The sequence below is a fragment of the Oryx dammah genome, unplaced genomic scaffold (assembly GCF_014754425.2).
Source record: "Oryx dammah isolate SB20612 unplaced genomic scaffold, SCBI_Odam_1.1 HiC_scaffold_8, whole genome shotgun sequence".
Taxonomy (NCBI): domain Eukaryota; kingdom Metazoa; phylum Chordata; class Mammalia; order Artiodactyla; family Bovidae; genus Oryx; species Oryx dammah.
The window spans coordinates 33334463-33361435 of record NW_024070192.1 but is presented as its reverse complement, the minus strand read 5'-3'; the positions used below and the strand labels follow the sequence as shown (position 1 = coordinate 33361435).

Genomic DNA, 26973 nt, shown 5'->3' with positions numbered 1-26973 from the left:
GACTGCCGTCCATGGGGTCGCACAGAGTCGGACACGACTGAAGCGACTTAGCAGCAGCAGCAGCAGCCAGCAGAGGCACTTAATTTTATGTCTTTAATTTTTAAATGCCATCAAGTATTTGATTATATCGTTACCCAAAAGGTCACAGGCTCTTTACATGGAGGAGGAGGGAATTAATCTGTCCATTTCGTGCCCCTTAAATTTCCAGAGAAATACTAGAAAGAAAACAAAAAAAAAAGCCCTCTCTCGATTTTCACGAGGGCAAAAGGACTCGGACTCCGTAGGCCGGCTTTCAGCGCGACCGTGGATCTGGCGCGCATGCGCAAGTCCGTTACCATAACGACCAGAAGACGCTGCACCTTGTGTAAGCTGAGAGGAAAGTGAGCGGAGTCTCCAGATGATGGAGACCCAAACTTCGCCCAGGGATGAGGTGGCTGAGGCAGTAGAGCTGGAGCTTGAGGCTGTGATCGGATTCAATGGTGAGACCTCGAGCGTGTCTGGGCTAGGTGGTTTAGGGACCCCAGGGGCAGTGTGGTGCAAACAGGGAGAGTGAGACACCAGGTAGCACCTGGAAGGCAGCTTGGGACGCTGGCATGAGTCAAGCACTGAGGACCCAGACAGCCTCTCCTCCCCAAAGATCTTAGAGTCATGTCCTCGCTCCAGTCCTTAAAGAATGGGATGGGTTTTGCAAACATCTGAAAGGAACTAAATGCCCCCTCACTAGGCCATAAGGATAAAAAAAAGTGCAATCTGAAACCCTTCTCCCACTGGCCAGCTCTCCCCTGGCTCTAAGCCCCACACAGCCAGCAAAACTGCCTGCCCCTCAGTATTGGGTTACAGAATAGGTCCCTGGGAACAAGTAACCTCTAAAATCCCAGCTGATATACTAATGAGAAGGGGCTGGAGGGAGTGGGGAACTTGGGTTTTGAGCAACCACTTTAGGGGATGATTTGTCTTCTAACCAGAAGGAAGGTGAGGATTTCAGACCATGATGGACACCAGGGGGAGCTGGACGGGAGAAGTCCTTTGGTCAGAGGGGCCTGGTTGTTCTGCTCGAATCTGACTTATGACCACCTCCTATCTAGAACATGAAGAGGGGAAATGCTGTTTGGGTTTTGAGAAGGATGAAAACAAGCAATGGATTGCATTTTAGAAAAAGCCAGCTTTTTTTTTTATTTTTTGCATTCTACTTTTATTTTATTTTATTTTTTTTAATTAATTAATTTATTTATTTTTAATTTTTACTTTACAATTCTGTATTGGTTTTGGCATAGATTGACATGAATCTACCACAGGTGTACATGCGTTCCCAAACATGAACCCCCCAAAGCCAGCTTTTAAAGAAAGTCCATTGTGATGCCTGAAAGCTTTAAAATTGTAGTAATGTAGACACAGAACAATCAATACCTAAAGCTTTAGCACATTCTAGGACTTGGCTCTTGAGTCTTCTCTTTGTTTTATGTTAACGGTCTCTGATAGAAATTGAGCACTTAGTACATCCTAGTACTGGCCATCTTTAGAGCTGGTCACCGGATCATCGGTAAAGGAAGTGAGTGACCTGCTATGAGGGCAAAGGATCACACTGGTGACCAGTAGAGAGCCCTGCTACTGAATTGAGTACTATTCAGTACTGTTTTGTAGCGCTCAGAGAGTATTGTCAGTTATATCTCAGTGTCTCCAATTATCTTGGCCTTTTAAAATTCAATAAAATTGAATTGTTTTTGCCTTCTTGGTTTTGTGACAATTTATATTCTTTCATATAGTCAAATATGCATTTATGTAAAATTACTGAATGCCAAGTAGTACGGTGGGCTTCCCAGGTGGCTCAGTGGTAAAGAACACGCCTGTCAATGCAGGAGACAACAGATATGGGTCCCATCCTGGGTCAGGAAGATACCCTGGAGGAGGAAATTGCAACCCACTCCAGTATTCTTGCCTGGATAACCCCACTGATAGAGGAGCCTGGCAGGCCTACAGTCCATGAGGTCTCAGAGTCAGACAAAACTGAGCACACACACACACACGCAAATAGTATGCTATGCACTGAGAATACAGAGTAATACAGGGCGTAAATCCATAGTCATACTTAAGAACAAGAGCGTAGAAAAGTGGAAAAATACAGTGAAACCCAAGAAAAATCAACCATTATTACTTGTCCCAAAGACATCTCTGTTAAACTTTTGGTATGATCCTTTCAAATGTACATTGACGTAGCTTTTTACTAAAAGTGGACTCATGCTGTATATATTCCCTTATAACCAGACTTTTTTCCACCTAGGATGCCCTGAAAATCTTTCCTTAGCAGTGAATATACTCTATACCAACCTTGTCAGTAAAGTAAAATTACCTAATACTGCCCAACCCCCAAACACACACACTTATTTTAGTTGATTAAGGCTTATTTTAAAAGCCTTACGCTCAGTCTAAAGAAAAACAACTAGCCACTTCTGCCCTTGACTTTTACTATTTTCAACCTCTCTTTTAGGACATGTCCCTACTGGTCTAAAATGCCATCCTGACCAGGAGCATCTGGTCTACCCTCTGGGTTGCACCATCCTCATCCAGGCAATAAATACTCAGGAACAGAACTTCCTACACGGTCATGGCAACAACGTCTCCTGTGTTGCCATCTCCAAGAGCGGACTTTACATTGCATCCGGACAAGTCACATTCATGGGCTTTAAGGTGAGTACACTAAAGAACCATCCACTGTGTATTGATTCAGAGGTGCCTCCCAAGAAAAGCTGCCTCATTTCATAGTAGCTCTGCGCTGTCCTGTTTACACCCTGCCTCCTCTTCCCTTGACCTCCCTTGGAACTCATTTTCGCTCTGTGAGGCTGAAAGTAAAGAAACCCGGTGGTTTTATACCCAGTGCAGCAGCTTGTGACTGCTCATACCTAGAAACAAAAGTCCCCGCGAACACCTGTTTCTGTTTTGTGGCTGTCGTGTTCGGAAGACGTGCTCTAATTCCTAGAAAAGTGATGAATGATTATTTTTTCACACGGAGAGGTAGCTCTCTCCTCTGGTCCTTCCAAAGCCTGAATATGGTCTGACAGTGCATTCTTGCCCCCAGGCAGATATCATTCTGTGGGATTATAAGAAAAGGGAGCTGATGGCTCGGCTGTCACTTCACAAGGGCAAAATTGAAGCTCTGGCCTTTTCACCAAATGATATGTACTTGGTATCACTAGGAGGCCCAGACGATGGAAGGTAATGAACTAAGCACACTTATTTTTTTCTGTAGGCATATTTCTAGACATGTTAACGACTGTCCCCTTTCTAACATTCTCTGTTTGCCTATCTGTATTTCAGCATGTGTGATGTGAAAACCTTATGAAGCTCATATGAATTGGGGAAATTATAAATTTTTGGTGAAAGAGTTCGAATTAAGCTGAAAAGACAGAAACAAATAACAAAGAAAATAATGTAACTATGAAAGTAAAGTACCTGCATATACATGTAGAACCAAACAAAAACTGGGGAAAATGTGATAAAAAACACATGTTAACTTTTAGTGGCCATTGATAATTTAAAATATTTATAAATTTTTAAAGATTTAAAGTGCTTATAGAGAGTCCCTCAATTAGTTGGGAAATTCATATGCCGTATAGTAAGAAAAAGCACAGAATAAAGAATTCTACTTACATGAAACTTCATCTGTATGAAAAGACTGCAAAGAAAAATAGTGAAAATTAAATATTCTGAAATGTTAAGAATCAAAAGAAAAAAAATTTAAAAGCCTGTGAGGAAAATACCATAGGACGCTGATTCTCAAGCCTGGCAGTGCACTGAAATGAACTGGAAGATTTAGAAAATTACTGGTGGTTGGCTCCACCTTCAGAGACTTTGATTAATTGGCCTCAGTTTTAGGAGTTCTAAAGACTTCCCATGTGATCCTAATTTGCAGCTAAATTGAGAATCATTGCTGGAAAAGATGACATCATCCTTGTCATCATCATCTTCAATCAACCATAGCTGATTTTTTTTTTTTTTTTGAGCGCTTACTACAGGTCAGATGTGTGCCAAGCATCTTAACTGCATTATCTCATTTAAGCCTCATGGCAACTCCACGAGGTGGAGCTCTTGGGGCTATATGACAAACGAGGAACTTGAGTCACCAGCTGCTAAGTAGCAGAGCTGGGGGACAAACGCTAAAGTGTGACTTTAGAGGAGGCATTTTTAACTTCCCTCACTAAGCTGTGATCTTTGCCCTCAAGGATCTCACAGTCAAGGTTAGTAGGGAGAGAATACATACAAATGATATTTGGGGGGAAGTATTTCAAAGCATTATATTAGGAAGAACAATCAATGCAGTGCATATTCCCATGTAAGTGCTGAAGGACACCCGAGGTTTGTGTAGGACTGAATACTTCAGTGCACTTTACAGGTGTTTTCTTGTTTGAGCTGCAAAGCTTAATTATAATGGATTACATTCATGTGTAGTTATATATTGATAGTTCTCAGTATATAGCGAAATAGTCACATGTCCCTGGCCCATCCCCATTTGACTGTTTTTTTCCTCAACAGAAATGCGTCCAGCAGTCTATTACTATTCTTAACTTATGGTAGTTGTTCTCAGTCTTGGGTACACATTGAAATCTCCTAAGGAATCATTTTTGCCAGAATACTTCCCCAAGGACATTGTTTACATGTCGTGTTGTGCAACCTTTGCCACAATCAATTTTAGACCATTTTCAACCTCAAAAAGAAACCAGCGCCCATTAGCAGTCACTCCCCATTCCTGTTGTGCCTGTGCGATACAATAGGTTCTCATTAGTTATCTATCTTATACATCAGTTCAGTTCAGTTGCTCAGTCGTGTCTGACTCTTTGTGACCCCATGAATCGCAGCACACCAGGCCTCCCTGTCCATCACCAACTCCCGGAGTTCACTCAGACTCACGTCCATCGAGGCAGTGATGCCATCCAGCCATCTCATCCTCGGTTGTCCCCTTCTCCTCCTGCCCCCAATCCCTCCCAGCATCAGAGTCTTTTCCAATGAGTCAACTCTTCGCATGAGGTGGCCAAAGTACTGGAGTTTCAGCTTTAGCATCATCCCTTCCAAAGAAATCCCAGGGCTGATCTCCTTCAGAATGGACTGGCTGGATCTCCTTGCAGTCCAAGGGACTCTCAAGAGTCTTCTCCAACACCACAGTTCAAAAGCATCACTTCTTTGGCGCTCAGCTTTCTTCACAGTCTAACTCTCACATCCATACATGATCACTGGAAAAAACATAGCCTTGACTAGATGGACCTTTGTTGGCAAAGTAACGTCTCAGCTTTTCAATGTGCTATCTAGGTTGGTCATAACTTTCCTTCCAAGGAGTAAGAGTCTTTTAATTTCATGGCTGCAGTCACCATCTGCAGTGATTTTGGAGCCCCCCCAAAAAATAAAGTCTGTCACTGTTTCCCCATCTATTTCCCATGAAGTGATGGGACCAGATGCCATGATCTTTGTTTTCTGAATGTTGAGCTTTAAGCCAACTTTTTCACTCTCCACTTTCACTTTCATCAAGAGGCTTTTTAGTTCCTCTTCACTTTCTGCCATAAGGGTGGTGTCATCTGCATATCTGAGGTTATTGATATTTCTCCCGGCAATCTAGATTCCAGCTTGTGCTTCTTCCAGCCCAGCGTTTCTCATGATGTACCCTGCATAGTAGTGTATATATCGGAGAAGGCGATGGCACCCCACTCTAGTACTCTTGCCTGGAAAAATCCCATGGACGGAGGAGCCTGGTGGGCTGCAGTCCCTGGGGTCTCGAAGAGTCGGACACAACTGAGTGACTTTACTTTCACTTTTCACTTTCACGCATTGGAGAAGGAAATGGCAACCCACTCCAGTGTTCTTGCCTGGAGAATCCCAGGGACAGGGGAGCCTGGTGGGCTGCCATCTATGGGGTCGCACAGAGTCGGACATGACTGAAGCGACTTAGCAGCAGTGTATATATGCCCCGGTCTGATTCCTGGATTGGGAAGATCCCCTGGAGAAGGGATAGGCTACCCACTTCAGTATTCATGGGCTTCCCTGGTGACACAGATAGTAAAGAATCTACCTGCAGTGTGGGATCCCCTGGAGGAGGGCATGGCAACCCACTCCAGTGTTCTTGCCTGGAGAATCCCCATGGACAGAAAAGCCTAGCGGGCCAGCACAGCACAGCATATGTGGCAAGACTGATGCTGGGAAAGACTAAAGACAAAAGTAGAAGGGAGCAGCAGAGGATGAGATGGTTAGGTAGCATGACTGACTCAATGGACATGAATTTGAGCAAACTCTGGGAGATAGTGGAGAAGAGAGGAGCCTGGCCAGCTACAGCCCATGGGGTTGCAAAGAATCAGACACGACTGAGAGACTGAACAACAGTGCATATATGTCAATGTCAATCTCCCAATCCATCCCACCTCTGCTTGTAACTGGAAGTTCGTTCTCTACATCTGCGACTCTATTTCTGCTTTGCTTAGCAAATAAGTTCATCTCTACCGTTTTCTAGATTCCACATATAAGCAATATTATACAGTATTTGTTTTTCTCTTTCTGACTCACTTCACTCCATATGACAATCTTTAGGTCCATCCATATCTCTGGTTCACATCAATGATTCCAGGATTTAACGTAATACCCCCTCCCCTGCATTCTTGATATCATTAACCAAGCACTATCAATTTAGGACTGAATTGTATGATTACACCCAAAAGATGCAAAGGTAAGCTACAACATGTTTGTGTGTGTGCTCAGTCATGTCCAACTCTTTTGCGGCCCAAAGGACTGGGGTCCGCCAGGCTCCTCTGTCCATGGATTTCCCAGACAAGAATACTGGAGTGGGAAGCCCTAAGCTACAACAGAACTGCTCTAAGTGTGGTCCCCAGACCAAAGCATCACCAGAGACTTTTTAGCAAAGCAGATTCTCAGACTCCAGCCCAGAGCTACTGAATCAGAACGTCTGGGGGCAGGTCCTAGCTTCCTGCTTTGGCAAGTCCTCCAACTGAATCAGCTACATGGCATGGTCAAGTTTGAAAACATGCCTATGTCCTTCTCTTTTATTGCTTCTAATTAACAATTTTTTTTTTTTTTTGCTGGAGTATTTCCCCAAGGAAATTTTTTACAAGCGATAAATGAGTGGTAAACTTTTATGCCCTGCCTGTCTCAAAAATCTCTTTATTTTAGCAAGAGACTTAGATGTCTGGGGGTTGGCGGGGGGGTGGTCAATATAATTCTTTCATTCCTTTGTGAGTAACCTCTTGTATTTCTTTCCTTCTAGAACGGCTAAAAGAGCCATTTCTTATTTTGAAAGCCCGTTTTCCCCTGATTCTCTTTGTCCTTTTGTCCGACAGTGTGGTGGTCTGGAGCATAACCAAGAGAGAGGCCATCTGTGGCAGCCTCGCAGCCGGCCTCAATGTCGGGAACGCCACCACAGTCATCTTCTCCAAGTGCCGCGACGAGATGTTTGTCACTGCTGGAAAGTACGTGTCTGCTGTCAAGGTTTCCAGAACATGTAAATCACCCTATTTGCTTACAAAGAAAACACGGTCATTCCAATTAGGGGGAACGTGGTTTTCATCCTGAAAAAAAGAGATTTCATCCTAATTTTCATAATTTGGGAGTCACTAAAAATTCCAGCTGATGCTATTGGTAGAGAACCTACCTGCCAATGGAGGAGCGAGTTAGCACGCACATAAAAATTATTTTGGCTGGAAGTCCTTTTAAATACAGTTATTTGATCATTCTGTGCTTCCTACTGAAAAAGTTCTGCTGATCGGCTAAATCCATTCCTGCCTCTGATCTGTCTGTTACTGATAACACACTGCCCACAATCTGTGCTCACACTCAGGGCATGTGTGCACACTTAGTAACTTAGTCATGTCCGACTCTGCAATACCGTGGACTGTAGCCCACCAGGCTCCTCTGTCCATGAGATTTCCCACGCAAGGATACTGGAGTGGGTTGCCATTTCCTTCTCCAGGGGATCTTCCTAACCCAGGAAGAAAAAGTTATCCCTCTTCAATAAGATTTCTGGTTTGGTACCCATCTATACTAGATTCTCTGTGACAATTCCAACTTCAGGTATTCATTATACCAAACCAAGCGAGAAAGCCTACAGATGCTAGTACTTCAGCATCCAAATGACAAGTGTATCTTGGGGAGATCACCAGGCCATAACAAATCCTCAAAAATACCTAGTTCTCTTCCTTTCAGCTTCTCCTTCAAAAGACTGCAGAAAACAGAGAAGAGATGAAGCATTTATTAAATGGGTTTATTTCTTTTCTCTAGTGGGACAATTCGAGTATGGGAACTGGATCTCCCAAACAGAAAGATCTGGCCAACTGAGTGCCAAACAGGACAGATGAAAAGAATAGTCATGAGCATCTCAGTAAGAATTACTCTGTTATGTTATGTAAATATTAGTACAAGTCCTTGTTAACAGTGCTGAGCAAGACAGAGGTATGTGTGTGTGTGTATGTGTGCTTGTGTGTAGGTACATGTTCTTTGGGCTGGGGGTGGGGAGGGGAGCCCTGGACATGGAGGGCACTGCCTGGGGAAGCACAGGTGAGGGAGTCTTCACTTCAGGAGCTCCCGTGGGAAGCTGGAGAGGCTGCCTAGACACAGCTCTGGGGGAATCTGTTTCCGTGGACCTGAACTGCCATCAGACCCCAGGAATCTGCCTCACCTGGTGGGAAGCACGGTAGCCAGGAGGTGCTCAAGGCCCACCTCCCGTTGCCACTCATGTTATTTCTGCACAAGAAATAAAGTTTCTAACAATGAAACTCCTTGTTGAAACGCAGTCTCCTCCACAAAGAGGGATTATTCATGTGTCTTTAATGTGGATTCAGATATTCATGCATATAACCCCATTCTCCACTTGTTTTATGAATGTAGACTTTAGGAAATAGGAAATAAAGCAAATACATATTCTCTCTAGAGGAGCACACCTTCACCCTAGGAGCCCTTCGGAGATGCCTCAGGGAGTGCATGCTAATAGCAGATACAAGTCCATTGCAGTGAAATTCACGGCTGATTGGAGTCTGATGTTTCATACTGAATTCAGTTCTGAATTTGGCCCTGATTCTGCTCCCCTTGAAGGTGTTCTTACCCATCTTCGAGTCTGAGGAGACAGAAGTCACCTTGAGGACTTTTGGAGGTCTTCATAGGGTTCAGAGAGAGCTCATCCCCTCCCTGATCAGGGTCTCCTGGGCATCACTGGGCAAACCAGGTCTTCAGGTTTCCTTGTCTCTCTCATCCCCAGATGGCCGATGATGATAGCTTTTTCTACCTTGGCACCACCACTGGAGATATTTTAAAAATGAACCCCAGGACAAAGCTGCTGGCAGACACAGGGCCTGCCAAGGACAAGTTCAGTCTGGTGAGTAGAGACCATCAAAGTCTGCTTGCCCTGCTGTTTTCTAGTGATTTCTTCCTGCCACTGTTAGCACAGGCTTCCATCAAGGGTTTGTGGGGAGAAACAACAGGTCTATGATGCACCCAAGGCCACACTGCAATTTGCAATGTTCATTGACTAGTTCACTCAAACCCTCATCACTGGTGTATATTCAGGATATCCCAGATGTCCTCAATTAGGGGTCAGAATCACACTGTTTTTTTTGCATCTTCAAAGCTCAAGGCCTGTGGCTTTGTGATTTGTAATCACATCCATTCCAGCATTTGGGCAGTCCGGTTGCCGTGTGTAAGTGACATGTGCTCTTTGATTTACAAGACTATCTGCCATTTCTTTCTAATCTAATAACTAGATCTTAAACTTTAGCCTCAGCTGACATTTTAAGTCATGAGCAAGATGTAGAAATTGTTCATTGGTTATATTTGCAGAATTCCTAACAATTCAGGTTAAAAGTCCAATAAGAGACTTTGATCTCTACACCAAAATAAAAAGCCTACGATCAAAGGGTAATTGGACAGAATAAGTGCTGTTATTTCCAGTGCCCCCAGAAAGTTACAAGGGCTGTTTCTACTAAACTTGGGATTTGAAAGCTTCTTTCAGGTTCTGCACCTGTCTATCCCATGTCTGATAATGGAACAGATGGTTCAAGCTTAGATAATTTTCCACCTAGCTGATGGTCCCACGAAGCTTTGAAATATTGCACCGTGTTCCTGGGAAGGTGTTAGAGTTTTCTTAGTCACATAACCACTAATTATTCAAGCTTTTAAGGAGATGGGTAAGAATGGGAGAAAGCTACAGTATAGGTAGAGAAGAGTCTAGCAATATGCAGAGTCTAGTCATAGGCACAGGCCAAATCAGTGTTTTTCAAATGATTTTTAGGAGAGGGATTCCAATATATTCAACAGATGAAACCAAATCAGATCAGGATGAAGGAGGGCAAGGTTGAGAGTCCTGCCAATTCTGACTCCTCTGAAGGGCTCCATGAAACACTTGGTGAAAATTCTGACCTGGATATTTTTACTGAGTACTTGGAATGTCAGTGCCTCTCCAGAAAAGATGCTGACTGTCTCAGTGTTCTTCAAACCTGTGGCACTTAAGTTTCTCCCATGGATGCTTTAGTGCTTAATTCAGGTGTAAAGGTAAATTACATAACATAAAGCAATGTTTCCAAGCTGCCTGTTACACAAGTGGAAAGATGTAATTCTTTTAGGGCAAGGGGATTGGAGATATTTGTTTGAATATCAAGACAGTTGGTTTGAATATCAAGTAATTCTTCATCTTTCTAACCATAGAGCCAACTTTTTTTTTAATTTAGATTTTTGTTTTTTATTGAAGTATTCAGTTGGCCAAAAAGTTCATTTGGGTTTTCCATACATCTCACAGAAAACCCCAAATGAAGTTTATGGACAAACCAATATAATTAACTTACAATATATAGAGCAAGGGGGCTTCCCTAGTTGCTCAGTGGTAAAAAATCTGTCTGCCAAGTAGGAGAGATGGGTTCAATCAGTGGGTCAGGAAGATTCCTCTGGAGGAGGAAATGGCAACCTACTCCAGTATTCCTTGCCTGGAAAACTCCATGGACAGAGGAATCCGGCAGGTTGCAGTCTACAGGGCCACAAAGAGTCAGACACAACTGAGCATGCATGTATACATACATATACATATATCCCCTCTCTTTTGGATTTCCTTCCTACTTGGGTCAGCACAGAGCACTGAGTTCCCTGAGCTCTATTCTGTAGGTTCTCATTAGTTATCTATTTTATACATAGTATCAATAGTGTATATGTGTCATACAGAGGAAAGTTAAGTCAGAAAACAAAAATTGTGTATTAATACATATCTGTGGAATCTAGAAAAATAGGACAGCTGATCTTATTTGCCAAGCAAAAATAGAGATGCATAGATTCCTAATGATGAAACCATTTAGCTTTTTCCCCTTAATGTTCTCTCTCCCCCTAGGGAGTGTCAGCTATCAGTTGCCTGAAGATGGGGGGTTTGTTGGTAGGCTCTGGAGATGGATTGCTGGTCTTCTGTAAAAGCCCCAGCTACAAACCCATCAAGTAAGTTACCCTACAGGGTTTGGATGAGGAGAGACCCTCTAGAGAGAGGTTTGCTTAAAGTCGGCAACTAAATGATGTGGACAAAGTGATATTTGGTTTAAAACCAATCTCATCTTGCTGTTAAAATGAGCAGTTGGAAACACAGTAGATGGTGGTTTTTGCCAATGAAAAGATTCCACCTGTTAGACATGGAGTGAATGAAGTGTTTACTGGCCATGGTCATTTGCACCCATTTATTTGCCTGGAATGTTCCACTTGTGTTCCACCACCCATTTAGAGGGACATCTCACTGTAAACTTCCTTGATTATCATAAACCACATGGGCCTCCCCCTTTGCATGGGCACTTAATATTCTAACTCCTGCCTTTCCAACTGTGTGATCTCCTTGAAGGCAATACTCAGGTTCTTATGCCTGATATATATCCTCCATAATGCTTCAGACAGTTAATAAATGCTCATCAATTGAGTAAATCTTCTTTACCTTTTGCTTCTCCTTAAAGGAAAATCCAGTTACAAGGTGGAATCACCTCTATCACACTTCGAGGGGAAGGACACCAGTTCTTTGTAGGAACAGAAGAATCACACATTTATCGTGTCAATTTCACTAATTTCAAAGAGACTCTCATCACATCTTGTCACTTTGAATCTGTTGAGGACATTGTCTTCCCATTGTAAGTAGAAGAGTATAAAAGTGATAAGAATGTAGAGATTTGATGCCATGTGCAAGGAAATTTAATTTTATTAATACATGTTTCACCTACTAACATAATCAATCATGATAAATCATAATGTAATTTACTCGGTTCTGTCTCACCACAGCAAAGATTTGAAACAGCAGACCAGTATTACAGCTTGGTTACAACTCAGAGTTTTATTCAGCAAGCAAAGGATAGTACACCTTCAAGGTGTGAGGGTGGGCCGACCCCAAAGGAGAGGCCTCAATCCTTCTTGGCTTCCTCCATTTAATCATTTGTCTCCTCCCTGCTGAGCCTGCCCTATGCAATTGCGCTAGCCAAGAAGGGGGTGTGTTTGTTTCATCTGAAGTTCTCACTCCAGTCCATGGATTTCTTTTGTTCCATTTTCAAGGGCTTTTCCCTTTCTTTGTCTTTTAGCCACCACCCTTTTTGGACTCCTTTTTCCTATTCTAACTACCTAACAATAATAAATTATTATTTTTTTCTCCATGAACTTTTCTATTGTAGTGAATTATGTTAATAGATTTTCTTTGGCTTTTACCAAGCAGCTACGTTCATTTTATAATTCAAATTTGGGCCTCTTTGGAATGTTGGCTTTTCTAGTAAATTCATCATGGAAAGGGTGAACAGACTGGAAAAACTTTTCTGTGCTTCCACTGCTGTCTGGAGCAAAACTTAGTAATGCCTTTTTTAAAACATCTTTCAAGTTGTTTGTTTGCACCCCTTGTGTCTTCCAGATTTGGCTTGCCTGATGGCAGTGGCCATAAGATTAAGAGTTCCTCTGAACCTAGTTGCTATATATATTGGTAAATCCCTCACAAGACAGTGAAACACATAACCATGAACAGTTTTAATGTCAAACAGAGCTGCCATCAGAGTCTGTCATTATTTGATTATGAAATCTATTTGTCTTTGGTGAGATTTGTCCCATAAAGTTGGTCACAGTTTTTGCTCTGAACTTCTTCAGTAATTCATTTGAATTTATAAAACTCAAGATCATTGTTGAATAGGCAGCAAGGCTCTTTGAAAACTTGGTCCTTGAGGTGACCAAATGTAGTTTTGGTTTCCTGAGCCTTTGTGGTTAGGTTCCTCCTATTTCTAATAGTGAAAATGGCTGGTGCCTCCCATCAGGTGAATTCTTATTTGAAAATTGGTCATTTCCTTTCTGTGTCACTTTTCCTCTCTTTTTCTAAGGAGCTTGGTAGAATCAATCTGTAAAATATTTGGTCCTGGTGTCTTTTGTAAGGGTAAGTTTTTAAATGTCTTTTCAATTTCTTATGCAGTCTTTAATCTATTCAGGTTTCACACCCCTTTCTCTTTTTTAAACAGCTCTATTGAAATATAATTTACATATCATAAAATTCACCCTCCATACAATTCAATGGCTTTCTTAGGAGTATATTTACAGAGGTTTGCAACCATTATCGCAATCTAATTTTAGAACATTTTATATCCCCCTAAAGAAACATCCTTTAGGGACTTCCCTGGTGGCTCAGATGATAAAGCATCTGCCTACAATATGGGAGACCCAGGTTTGATCCCTGGGTTGGGAAGATCTCCTGGAGAAGGAAATGGCAACCCACTCCAGTAGTCCTGCCTGGAGAATCCCAGGGACGGAGGAGCCTGTTAGGCTACAGTCCACGGGATCGCAAAGAGTCAGACACGACTGAGCAACTTCAATTCAATTCAAAGAAACATCCTAGCAGTCACTTTAAGCCTCTAAGGTTCAGCTTTCAGCCACCCAAACTAAGCATAGTTGGTGAATGTAGTCAGTTAAAAAAGCTCTCAGATTCATCCATATAGTGCTGACCTCAAAAAGAGAATCTTAAAAATTTTTTAAAAGAAAGAAAAAAATAGAATCTTAAAAAGAAAAGTAGTGTCCTCTCTGGTCTCTGCCTCCTGGTTTTTTTTTTTTTTTTTTCCCTCTCAAAGTTTCCTGCACCTCCCACATGTAGAATTCAACTGGCACACAGGAATTGGGGCAGTTTTTAATAATCAGAATTTAGGTCTTCCTCTTATGATTCTCTTGCTGCAGGGTTTTCCCTTTAAATTCCAGATGAATTTTCCAGCCCCTTACCCTTTAGTCAGTGAGGCTGTGGTTTTTCTGTTACTTTTTTTTCTGTGGTCACCATACCTAGGGAGTTTGGGGCACCTCTGATTAGAAAATCACACAGTAATGATTCTTAACCCTTTCTAGTTGCACTTAAAAAAAAAGGTATTTATTTGTTTATTTGGCTGTGCCAGGTCTTAGTTGGTCTTTGTTGCTGCATTCAGGATTTTTCTTTTTCTTTTTTTTAGTTGTGACATGTGGTATCTACCCAGGCCCCCTGCGTTGGGAGTATGGAGTCTTAGCCACTGAACCACCAGGGAAGTCCCCCAGTTACACTTTCACAAGAGGAAGCTCTTCTTGATTTCTGTCTATTTTAAAATATTTTCAGTGTCTTTGGGATTTGGCTGTCTTGTTATTGTGTTCATTTTATCTGGGTTTTATAATTGTTATCTGTGAGAAGGTTTGTGTGATGATTTCACCACTCCAAAATGTGGTATTTTATTTACTAATTTTGGCCAAGCAGTGCGCCTTGTGGGATCTTAGTTCCCCAGCCAGGGAGGAACCTGGGCCCCCAGCAGTGAAAGCTCCCAGTCCTAATAACTGGGCCACCAAGGAACTCCCCATCCAATGCCATTCTGCACAAGGAATCTGTAAGGCCATTAAGCCTGAGACAATAGGCATCTAAAAGCATCCTGGTGGCTTCCCTGGTGGCTCAGATGGTAAAGAATCTGCCTGCAATGTGGGAGACCCGGGTTCAATCCCTGGATTGGGAAGATTCCCCTGGAGAAGGAAATGGCAACCCACTCCAGTATTCTTGCCTGGATAATCCCATAGGCAGATTAGTCTGGCGGGCCACAGTCCATGGGGTTGCAAAGAGTCGGCACGACTGTGCAATTAACACTTGCAAAAAGCATCCTTCCCTACATCCTCAAGAAGCCCATTTTAGCGTCAAACCTGCATCTGAGAAACACTGTGCGTCTTGTGCGTCTTGTGCATGTCTCACTCTCCTGGTGACTTCTCTGCAGCGGCACCGCCGAGCTCTTCGCCACCTGCGCCAAGAAGGACATCCGAGTGTGGCACACGCTGACCAACAGGGAGCTGCTGCGGATTACCGTGCCCAACATGACCTGCCATGGCATCGATTTCATGCGGGACGGCAAGAGCATCATTTCCGGTAAGGTCGGCGTACCAGGTTTGACTTCCGATTCCGGCTGTGGCTTTCCTTCATGTCTGTCTTTTCCTACCAGGCTCTGCGTGAGGATGAACTGCAGTGGCCTCCCACGGTCCGCCTGCTTGTCATCTAGCCTGTCTTTGGAATTCCCTTCCAGCTAGGATTCTTTCTGAGCTAGGAATTACCAAACAGCAATTTCTCTTCCCCCGCATTGCTTCATATAGCATGTTGCTTTCTCTCCGGCCAGGAAAATGAAGTGATTGACCTCACAGGGTGGATTTGAGGCCTTAGCGATTCCAGGGTTCTTATGTGAGAACCCTTTTTTGTTGCTCAAGCGATTAAAAACCTGACTTTAAGTTATAGCTCCAAGGGAATTTATTTTTAATTCAGTTGATTATGTTGTGCCAAAATATTTTAACATGAATTATAGACACCATGATATTCTATTTCTGAAGACTTCAGTATGCATCTCTGAAGATATTTTCCTATAAAATAATAATTTCTTAATATCATCTATGTTCAATCCATGTATAAATTTCCCCAGTGGTCAAAAGTGAATTACTGGTTCACATCAGTGAAAAGTCAAGTGAGTCTTTCAGTTCAGTTCAGTCCAGTCGCTCAGTCGTGTCTGACTCTTTGCGACCCCATGAATTACCGCACGCCAGGCCTCCCTGTCCATCACCAACTCCTGGAGTTTAGGGGCAGGTATTAAAATGGTAATATCAGGGGAATTCCCTGGAAGCCCAGCCGTTAGGACTACATATTTCCACTGCAGAAGGCACCGGTTCGATCCTTGGTCAGGGAACTAAGATTGCATGTGCCTTGATGCAGCCAAAACAATCATCATAATAATATAAAATTGTGACATCAGGAACCATCTCACTGCCCTCTCTTCTTGGCTTTGTCTCCTTGTGCTGCTTCTACCTTGGGGCATGTTTTCTACACATAGTGGTCCCCAGGAGCTCTTGGCTTGCATTACACTTAGAGCTAACAAATCCTAGGGACAAAAGTCTTGGCATCATCATCACTTCTCTTTTTGTCTTATACTAAAACCCCATTTCTCTTGCTCCAATGGCTCCCTCTTCAGAGTATATCCAAGATTCCATGCATCTTATCATCTCCACGCTCATCTCAGTCACTACCACCATCTCTCTCCTAGATTATTCTAGTAGCTTCCTACCAGGACTCCTTGCTTCTACCCTTACCCGTCACCCTTCTTCCATGATCTGCTCTCAACACAGAAGCCAGGGAATTCTTTAATTTGTAAGACTATGCCATTTCTAGTACTCAAAAGTTTTTTTCCTTTTTAAGCCTTTTTTTTTTTTTTTTGGATGTGGACCACTTTTAAAGTCTTTATTGAATTTGTTACAATATTGCTTCTGTTTTACGTTTTGGTTTTTGGCCAGGAGGCATGTGGGATCTTGATGTTAGCTCCACAATGAGGGATTGAACCTGCACCCCCTGCATTGGGAGGCGAAGTCTTAACCACTAGACGGCCAGGGAAGTCCCCAGGGCTGACATGCTTTTAAACAGAACTATTCTGGAAGCTGACTTCTGATCCCTGGTTGACATCCCAGTTGCAATATCAACCATCTAGTTGAATGTGCAAGTTTTACAGCTCATGGGAGAGATGGGGGTTGGCCTCCCCAACTTCTGTCTCCTGGGGTGGGGTGCACCAGGAGACAGGCTTAGCTAAGGCGAGCCGTTCATTTCCTTTGGGAGGTGTGGCCAGTTTGGGGAATCAGGGAAAAGGGGGCTGTGATTCCTGGCAGTGGGTGGGGGACTGGCCTCTTTCCTCTATCACCACCACTGTCCCCTCACATCCTGTCTCTCTCTTAGGATTTAGAGTATGCTCATCCTGACTGCCTTCTCTTTGCCTTTCATGCCAGCATGGGATGATGGTAGAATCCGAGCCTTCGCCCCGGAGACTGGCCGACTGATGTACATTATTAACAATGCGCACAGGATTGGTGTGACCGCTATCGCCACCACCAGCGACTGTAAAAGGGTCATCAGTGGTGGAGGAGAAGGGGAGGTACTGTTCTCCAGGGCTGAATCTTTTAAAAATAGCCGCATATTCAGAGCAAATGCCCCGTTTGTTATTGTTGTTCAGTCAGCAAATTGTGTCTGACTCTTTGTGACCCCACGGACTGCAGCACTCTAGGCTTTCCTGTCCCTCACCATCTCCTGGAGTTTGCCCAAGTTCATGTCCATTGAATCGGTGATGCTATCCAACTATATCATCCTCTGTTGCCCTCTTCTCCTTCTGCCTTCAATCTTTCAACTGCCCCATAACAGGACACTAATTTGATTTTTTTCATCTGTACTGGGAGTCAGGCAAGACCAAATTAAGATTTTGATGAAACTCTGAAGTCCATCATACATTAAAGTTCTAATAGTATAAATACACATATCAATATATTTGGACATTTAGGATACAGACATGAAAGTGTTCTATATGGAATCGAGCTAGGCATCCAAGTTGGTATTTTACCAGAGGTTTGGAATATCTTTTTTTCCCCCTTCAAAAACCATAGTGAAGTTGCTCAGTCATGTCTGATTCTTTGCGACCCCATTGATTGTAGCCTACCAGGCTCCCCGGTCCATGGGATTTTCCAGGCAAGAATACTGGAGTGGGTTGCCATTTCTAAATTGTCTTTATCTTGTCTTTTAAAGGAAATGCCATTTTTGGACTCAATTCTTTAATCTACCCATACACTTTGACCATCATTTAAAAATTACACTCAATCATTTTCTTGCATCATTTCAAGGAGCCTATCATGGCATCCGGTCCCATCACTTCATGGGATTTAGATAGGGAAACAGTGGAAACAGTGTCAGACTTTATTTTCTTAGGCTCCAAAATCACTGCAGATGGTGACTGCAGCCATGAAATTAAAAGACGCTTACTCCTTGGAAGAAAAGTTATTACCAACCTAGATAGTGTATTCAAAAGCACAGACATTACTTGCCGACTAAGGTCCGTCTAGTCAAGGCTATAGTTTTTCCTGTGGTCGTGTATGGATGTGAGAGCTGGACTGTGAAGAAAGCTGAGCGCCGAAGAAGTGATGCTTTTGAACTGTGGTGTTGGAGAAGACTCTTGAGAGTCCCTTGGACTGCAAGGAGATCCAACCAGTCCCTTCTGAAGGAGATCAGCCCTTGGATTTCTTTCGAAGGAATCATGCTAAAGCTGAAGCTCCAGTACTTTGGCCACCTCATGCGAAGAGTTGACTCACTGGAAAAGACTCTGATGCTGGGAGGGATTGGGGGCAGGAGGAGAAGGGGATGACCGAGGATGAGATGGCTGGATGGCATCACAGACTCGATGGACATGAGTCTGAGTGAACTCCAGGAGATGGTGATGGACAGGGAGGCCTGGCATGTTGTGATTCATGGGGTTGCAAAGAGTCGGACACGACTGAGCGACTGAACTGAACTGAAAATGTCTTTTCATACATCTCAGTGTCTCCCTTCCCCCTACTCCCCAGATTTTTTTTTTTCCATCCCGAAGCCTTCCTTCTCTCAACATAGGACATTACATTTTCCTTTCCTTTCTCCATGCTATCATAGGAATGACCTAAGGAGAAGAAAGAGACAGCATCTTCATATAGCCTCTGGCAGAGATCAGACCAAACCAGTTAATGTCTGAGTGTTTTAGTTCTGGAATCACACTCAATTTTCTCAAATTTTCTCAAACTTCACTCCCACCACTTCCAAGCTGTGTGACCTGGGCTGTATGCTTTAACCTCTCTGTGATTCAGTGTCCTGTAAAAGTAAAGTGTGATGTGAAGATAGCAATTCTGATATTAATCAGATACTTTACACCCTTTATTTTGCACTGTGTCTTCAGAGCCTGGTGTGCCTTTCATGGCAGAGCATATCTTCTTCTGGACAAGACCTTGCAGATGCTCCACAGACCTGCCTGGCCCTGAGCCATCTCCCTCCTCTCTGGACCCTTGTGGCTCCATTCCCTTCCATCATTCCTGCAGCCTAGCTGTTGCTAACACCCGCAGCATCCTTGCTTGCTCCCTCAGCCTTTGGGGGCATTTGCCTTGCTGAGGAGGGCTTCCCAGGTGGCTCATTGGTAAAGAGTCCGCCTGCCAATGCAGGAGACATGGGTTCGAGTCCTTTGTTGGGAAGATCCCCTGGAGAAGGGAATGGTAAGCCACTCTAGTATTCTTGCCTGGAGAATCCCTTGGACAGAGGAGCCCAGTGGGCTGTAGTCAGACATGACTGAGCACACACATGCACCCGTGTGGCTGAGGAGGGCTGCTGGAGGAACTTACACGTGACAAATTGGTTGCCCCGACCCTGGCTAGCAATCTTTTCACAGTCCCCCCTCCCATTTCCCAAGGCTACTCAAGACCTTTCCTTCCAAGAGACATAGTCTTTAAGGTCTTCTTAGGCATGGGAGGCCAGGGCTGCTGGTCTGCAGGTGTGTACTGGTCTGAATGCAATGGCTGGTAAGATACACTTGAGTATTTTACTTCCATTTTCATTGGTAAATGGCCATTACCTGAGTTGTGAAGACCCTAGATTTCCATTTAGTGTTCAACTAGACTATGACTCTTTCATTGTCTTGTATCACTTACACAAAATGATTTCTGCTTTCCTTGTTTGTCCTAAGTCCAACACATTCATTATAGGAAGCACCTGACTGTGAGCAACTGACTACATGATAATGTTTTCTGGTCTAGCTGTGACAGCATGTTTATCCATTACAGGACCCACTGTTATAACCAAATAACTTTCCTTTTTACTTACCCTTTTTTTTATTACAGTTAGGGCATCAGTTGTAAAATTTTGTGTGTAGGTAGTTGTATCACCTCTGCATTTCGTTTCAAGTTGACAGAGGGGTATCAGACAATATTTGTTATTGAAAGTGGGTATTGACTTCAATGAGGTTGAGAACCACTGATTTTAAATGATTGAAACTGAGCAGCTTATGTGAAAGTTTAAATATGGCCCTGGGTACCCAAGAGATTCCCTGATGGCACCAGAAATTTGATAGCAGTGCTCAGCAGAAATGAGCAGACATTATTATTTCACTCGGTTCGGCAGCAGCCCTTGCATTACTGGTTTTAGCAGCGGGGGCCTGGTAAATTTCTCAGCCCTAAAAGTAAAAATGGATGTAGGCTCCTGGTAGGCGTCTTCCTGGCTCCATGAAAGAATATTCCCGCCCTGCAACTTGATATCCCCACCCCACTCAACCAGGATGAGAACAGGGAATTAGAAAAACAAATCAGGCCCAGGAGGTGAGAACACTCTTGGGATCTGTTTTTCATCAGAAAGTCCCAAGTTGGAACTGAGAGCCTGTGCTTTGTGGCTTCCAGGTGAGGGTGTGGCACATAGGCCACCAGATCCAGAAGCTGGAGGAGGCACTGAAGGAGCACAAGTCCTCCGTGTCCTGCATCCGGGTGAAGAAGAGCAATGAGGAGTGCGTCACAGCCAGCACGGACGGCACCTGCATCATCTGGGACCTCGTGTAGGTACCAGTGATGGGGAGGACCACTGATGCAGAATGCAGTCCCAGCTATTGAACTCGAGGGAAAACTCAAACAAAGGGCAGGAACCTGACTCTGGGCAACAGAAAAGGATGCGTCTCAGAAGCCATTCATCTCCATGACTGTTGAGGGTTCACAGGTACTGGTGGAAAGGGCAGAGCTTCCAGGAAGAGCTGGACCTTAGAGGTTTCTGGATGGATAGGGAAGTAGCTCTCTAGATACACAAAGCAAAACATGGTTTAACTTACACTAATGCAGCTCCCTGGCTCAGTGGTAGAGGATCCGCCTTCCAAGCAGGAAACACTGGTTCGGTCCTGGAAGATCTCCCGGAGAAAGAAATGGCAACCCACTTCAGTATTCTTGCCTGGAGAATCCCATGAACAGAGGAGCCTGGCAGACTGTGGTCCACGGGGTTGCAAGGAGTTAGACATAACTTAATGACTAAATAACAATAATGCAACTCCCCAAGAAATGTGTAAATATCGATTCTCCTTCCATAGGCCAGATGCCTGGGTGGCCATGTTACAGGCCAGGCTCTACTAGTAAATAAGATTTCTCAGGAAGAGAATAGTGATTTCACAGCTTTCGGATCTGTTTTTCAGGCGTCTTAGGAGGAATCAGATGATCCTGGCTAATACCTTATTCCAATGTGTCTGTTACCACCCAGAGGAGTTCCAGATCATCACCAGCGGCACAGACAGAAAGGTAAGGGTTGGGACCCTTCTGGTTCAAGAGAAGGGCTGTGGTGCCTCGTGGCCATGGGTGCAGGCTCTGGAGCCAAGCCACGTCATTTCAGAGGATGGGAGTGCTGGTGATCCTCTGTGTCACTTTGGAAATGCTATGTCATTTTCTTGGGTGCCTTTGCTTCATTGTCTGCAAAATGGATGTGACGACACCACTGACCTCATGGATTACAGTCATGCTTGACTTTAATCAAGCTTGTTTTCATATAGTGTGAAAGTGAAAGTTGCTCAGTCATGTCTGACTCTTTGTGACCCCATGGACTATACAGTCCATGGAATTCTCCAGGCCAGAATATGCAGTGGGTAGCCTTTCCCTTCTCCAGGGGATCTTCTCAACCTGGGGATCGAACCCAGGTCTCCTGCATTACAGGCAGATTCTTTACCAGCTGAGCCATAATACTAAAAGCTGAGGGTGAGGGCTGGCACAGAGCAGGCACTTAATAAGTACTGGTTTTGATTATGAGGAAATTTTTAGGGCTGGAATGGAAGTGCTGTGTCCAAAGCAGTTGTCATTTGATTAAATTCAAATTGAATGACAGTGGAGCTAATCTCTCAACACTTCGTGCTATGAGTGAGTGCTCAGTCCTGTCCAACTCTTTGTGACCCCATGGCCTGTAGCCCTCCAGGCTCCTCTGTCCATGGGATTCTCCAGGCAAGCATACTGGAGTGGGTGGCTGTTTCCTCCTCCAGGGCATCTTCCTGAGCCAGGGATCAAATGCAGTGTCTCCTGCATTGCAGGTGGATTCTTTACCCACTGAGCCACCTGGGAAGCCCTCATCACCCTACTTCATCAATATGTTAAAAATCTCTTTAGCTGGGGGGGGGTCCATGTCCTTGGGTGGAAATCGGCCCTTCTTTTGGGGGAAACATTTCCCCCTCAGAGTGAGCAAGAAGCTTCAGGAGAGAGGGACAAGGAAGCTGGTTGGGGGAGGGGGGTGTCTCCCATCCGGCCAGCCACATCAGATACGTCAAATCTTGGCCTGATTCCTTGCCAATCCAGGTATTGGGTTTGGATCCCCCTAATTTAGTCTTTGAGATGCCTTTGAGATAATTGAAGAGGAGGTTGCCTATTTATTGTTTTGCCAGCTGCAGTCTAAGATAATGGAGTGAAAAGTATAAAAATAGCATGGGAAAAGTTCAAAAGGGACTTGCCCTCCCCACCCCCATGCCCATAGATTTGAATCCAGAAGTGGGGTTTTTTCCTGTTTAAGCTTCCCCAGGTGAGTGGGAACTACAGCCTGAAGACCCTTTCACTGAGGCAGTCCTAGCGTGGGTTGGAAAAGAATTTCTAGACACAGAGCATTTCAGAAAGGAGTGAGTTTATTAAGAACAAAGCACAGATACGGTGGGCACTGTGAGCGCAGCGGGCCAGTCTCACAACAGGCCCAGGAGAGTCGACAGTTTTCATGAGTTAACAGCCAATTTTTATAGCCTCAAGACAAAGAAAATTCCTGGGGGAAAGCTTAGCATCAGGTGGTTGGTTGCAGTGCTATAGGGTGTTTACTGGAGTGGGCATCTTTGTCTAACTGGGAGTCAAGAAGCTTGTTAGTGATAATCAGGGGCTTTTGGCAATGGTTACAAAGGGGCTCAACTTCAGAGGTGTCCTTGGTTCTGGGCTATACTTCCATGGCCTTGGTACAAGGCCTTGCATCTGTGATCTGGGGGCAAGATTCAACAACTTTGTCATAAAAACCCAAGGAAGGCTGCCTGAACCAACCAGACAGAATGTTCTGGGAAGGCATGGAGGGCTGCATCCTTTCCAGTTTCTGGGCTGCTAGTTTCTTTGTGTCTCATCTGTCCAAACTGGCCCACACCTGCCCATCCCCCAGCGCATGCTTGACTTGCGATCTAAGTGGACTTCCTCTGGGAACTAGGATGGATGGATATTAAGGAGCTAATCACAACGTCATTATAAATGCTCTGCTATACGATTCATATCATTTCTAAATTAGGGTGATATCTGCTGTATTCTAGGTTTCAGCTTACGAGACTTGAAACAGTCCATCTCCCTCTTATTTGAATTTTGCCCAGACTATTCCAACCATAAATCACAAATCTGTCACACTAAGCAGTGGGGACATGACAGTGTCCCTGCTGTCACGGAGGCAACTTACTTTGTGTGTTAATTTTGGGTGGGAGGGGCACAGGTGACAGAGTCCGTGAATGAGCAAGATGGTGAAAGAGCTAAGAAGACATAGATCCGGCTACAGGACACTGGCTGAGAGAAGGAAACTGCTTTAGGGAGGCTGGTCAGCGAGGCCCCCTTAAGGCGGTGACACTTGAGCTGAGGCCTCAGTGCCAGGGGGACGTAGCCATGCTTTGATCTCGGGGAAGACCACTTCTGGCAGAGGACCCTCAGGAAAGCCCAGCTGAAGATCACTTTGACTTCATTGGTCAAGGAAACTGGTAGTCAAGCACCAAGGACTTACATGGATGTGATTCCTGAGAAACAAAGATTTTTGGCATGCCCCCCTACCCCCCTGCTTTTTTTGTTCTCACTATGTGGCATGTGGGATCTTAGTTCCCCAACCAGGGATTGAACCTGCGCCCCCTGCAGTGGAAGCACAGAGTCTTAACCACTGGACTACCAAGGAAGTCCCCTCAGCATGCGTTTACACTTCCTTATGCTTTTAGTCTGAAAACTGAAATTTACTGTTAAAGCGACCCAGCATCAATAGAAATTATAAAAAAAAGAAAAAAAAATTAAAATAGCATACACAATTTCTAGCTAAATTCAGAGGAACATAGATTTCTGGTGTTCATGACTGAAATACAGCAAGTTTCCATTAACACGAAAGACGGAGAAAGTTCCAGGTGTAATACATACCTAAGTTCCCACTCCCAGTTTCCGGTCAAGGGCTCTTTTGTTTAGAAAGAAATTTTATTTTTGAACAGGTTGTACATTGACAAGGTTCAAAGTTCAATAAAGTATAAAAGCAGTATATTCAGAGAAAAACCGTCGCTCTTTGAGCTCCTGTCTTCCATCCACCCCTAACCTAGTTTCATGGCCCAGGAAGGTGGCAGGGGGTAATATAATCAGTTTCTGTTTAAACCCGTCCCTGCAAAATCTTCTGTTGCTTTGAATCTGAAGAGAAGGTGGGGATAAGTGTGGGGTGAGGAAGAAGGAGGGCCAGCCACAGCGAGAGCTGACTTTGTAAGGCCCAGTCTCCAGAATTTTGCAGAACTGCTCATTCTCCAAGCTGAAGGCCCTAAAGAAATTTCATTTCCCCTCCTGCCAAGCCTAAAGAAAGCTTTGCTCTCCTCCTTTAAGTGCAGAATTGTGTACTGGCCAGTTTCTTCTTCCCTTTACAGCTTCCTCCAGGCTCAATCTGCTCCATCTAACCAAAAAGCGCTCTCTGTCTCAATCCAGTTTACCAGCATATCAACATCTCTTTAAATAGAATGCAAATTTAAAAGCCACTCCTAAAAATATTAAAATGATTTCTCCATCCCCTGCTTTAGCCTATTTATAATGTCAGCCGATACATCATCCCTGGGTATATTTCTGCTCCCTGCTATATAAAGTAGAACCTTCTTTTGCTGGCGTGTGCTTGGATGATTCCACTGAGCTGAATCCTGCCCCGTGCTTCGTTCTCCAATTCCAGATTGCTTACTGGGAAGTGTTTGATGGCTCGGTCATCAGAGAGCTGGATGGTTCCTTGTCCGGGGCTGTCAATGGCATGGACATCACAGTGGAAGGGGTGCACTTTGTCACAGGTCAGTCCTGGGATCAGAGAAGAAAGCCAAGCTTAGCTTATTTAAATGGAAACCTGGAATTCCCTGGCTGGGGGGCAACTGGGGTGACCCCAGAAGGGTCTAAAGGCAACGTGGTTAGATTCAGTCCTGCGCACTGCAGCCTGTGTGGCTGGGAAAGAAAAATCCAGAAGTCACATTTCAATGAGAAGACACATTTGTCTACGAGCCTGCTGCTGCTGCTAAGTCTCTTCAGTCGTGTCCGACTCTGTGCGACCCCATAGATAGCAGCCCACTAGGCTCCCCCGTCCCTGGGATTCTCCAGGCAAGAATACTGGAGTGGGTTGCCATGCCCTCCTCCAGGGAATCTTCCCAACCCAGGGATCGAACCTTGTCTCTTAGGTCTCCTGCATTGGCAGGCGGGTTCTTTACAACTAGCGCTACCTGGAAAGCCCTATTTCAATTTAAAAAAAGATAAAAATAGGCCTTTACATAGACTGGGCTATCTAGCCTGCCTTGCTGTAATGTTTTCTACTGAAGTCTTCAATGCCAGGCTTTTCAACCAGCATGTCCAGGGGGCATTTGCTACACAATGTGCCTGCCCATTGCAACAGCATGAGTCTTATTTCTTGCAGCCTCTTTGAGTCTTCAGGATAGTAACCAATTAATGTTCTAAATCAATGAATGTTTCACAAATATATTTACATAAAGTGAAGTCACTCAGTCATGTCCAACTCTTTGTGACCCCGTGGACTGTACAGCCCACCAGGCTTCTCCATCTATGGGATTCTCCAGGCAAGAATACTGGAGTGGGTTGCCATTTCCTTCTCCAGGGGATCTTCCCAACCCAGGGATCAACCCAGGTCTCCTGCATTGCGAGCAGACGCTTTAACCTCTGAGCCACCAGGGAAGCCCATATTTAAGCAGGATATAAAAGTAGACACGGTATAATCCCAATCACATATTCAGCTGTGTATCTGTGTAACTTACAGAAAAAAGACCAGAAGGAACTAAACCAAGAAGTTAGTAATTGTTATCTCTGGATGGTGGGATCAAGGGTGATGTCACCTTTTTACTTTTTTCCCCCTATTTACTGCAACAGATCTAGATTTTTCCCAGTCAAGGAAGAGTGTTTATAAAGATAGGTTTTTCTTCCTTTAAATCATCACATGGGGAATGTATTGAATGATCATTTTTTAAAATCAGGACTGTTTTCTCTCTGTCCTGTTGCAGCCTTGCCATATAACTGTTTGTCTTTTTCAGGTGGAAATGACCATCTGGTCAAAGTTTGGGATTACAATGAGGGTGAAGTGACCCATGTTGGGGTGGGACACAGCGGCAACATCACCCGAATCCGGATAAGTCCAGGAAATCAGTACATCGTTAGCGTGAGTGCCGACGGGGCCATTTTGAGGTGGAAATACCCATTTCCCTCATGAAGCAGCAGAGATCTCCTGGATTCCCAGCATCAATTACCATCTTGTGGAAGAAGCCTGAGACTCCTAGACTAATCTTGTTTTCTCATATCTGTGTTTTTGTTCTTTGATAAAAATATTTTATCTACAGGTTTCTCCTTTCCTTTATAGAATGCATTGCACATTCTTGAACTGTATATTAAAATTGAGATGTGTTCAAGAATAATTAATCTAGACTGTTTATTTTTTCA

At 44.1% G+C, this 26973-nt stretch overlaps 1 protein-coding gene across 4 annotated transcripts; it reads left to right on the top strand.

The window, feature by feature from the left end:
* The first annotated feature begins 318 nt into the window (after positions 1-318).
* CFAP52 (cilia and flagella associated protein 52) lies at positions 319-26952 on the top strand. Of its 4 annotated transcripts, XM_040243365.1 has the most exons (14): positions 319-479; positions 2486-2685; positions 3074-3210; positions 7329-7457; positions 8266-8365; positions 9239-9355; positions 11351-11451; positions 11952-12122; positions 15222-15370; positions 17257-17402; positions 20701-20852; positions 21474-21576; positions 25220-25331; positions 26571-26952. In XM_040243365.1, the coding sequence occupies exons 1-14, from the start codon at positions 398-400 to the stop codon at positions 26744-26746; spliced, it is 1875 nt and encodes a 624-aa protein (XP_040099299.1). In that variant the 5' UTR covers positions 319-397; the 3' UTR covers positions 26747-26952. The 4 variants fall into 4 exon arrangements, with proteins under 4 accessions (XP_040099299.1, XP_040099301.1, XP_040099300.1 ...); XM_040243367.1 differs by lacking the exons at positions 25220-25331; positions 26571-26952 and adding an exon at positions 23589-23718 and having other exon boundaries at positions 346-479; XM_040243366.1 differs by lacking the exon at positions 3074-3210 and having other exon boundaries at positions 353-479; positions 7329-7489.
* The last annotated feature ends 21 nt before the right edge of the window (positions 26953-26973 follow it).

Bases quoted from the DNA above. Each gene is read 5' to 3' on its own strand.
- CFAP52 (XM_040243365.1), top strand. From the start codon at position 398: ATGATGGAGACCCAAACTTCGCCCAGGGATGAGGTGGCTGAGGCAGTA. The intron at 11,452-11,951 runs GTAAGTTACCCT...TTCTCCTTAAAG, and splicing joins CCCAGCTACAAACCCATCAA to GAAAATCCAGTTACAAGGTG. The intron at 12,123-15,221 runs GTAAGTAGAAGA...ACTTCTCTGCAG, and splicing joins GAGGACATTGTCTTCCCATT to CGGCACCGCCGAGCTCTTCG.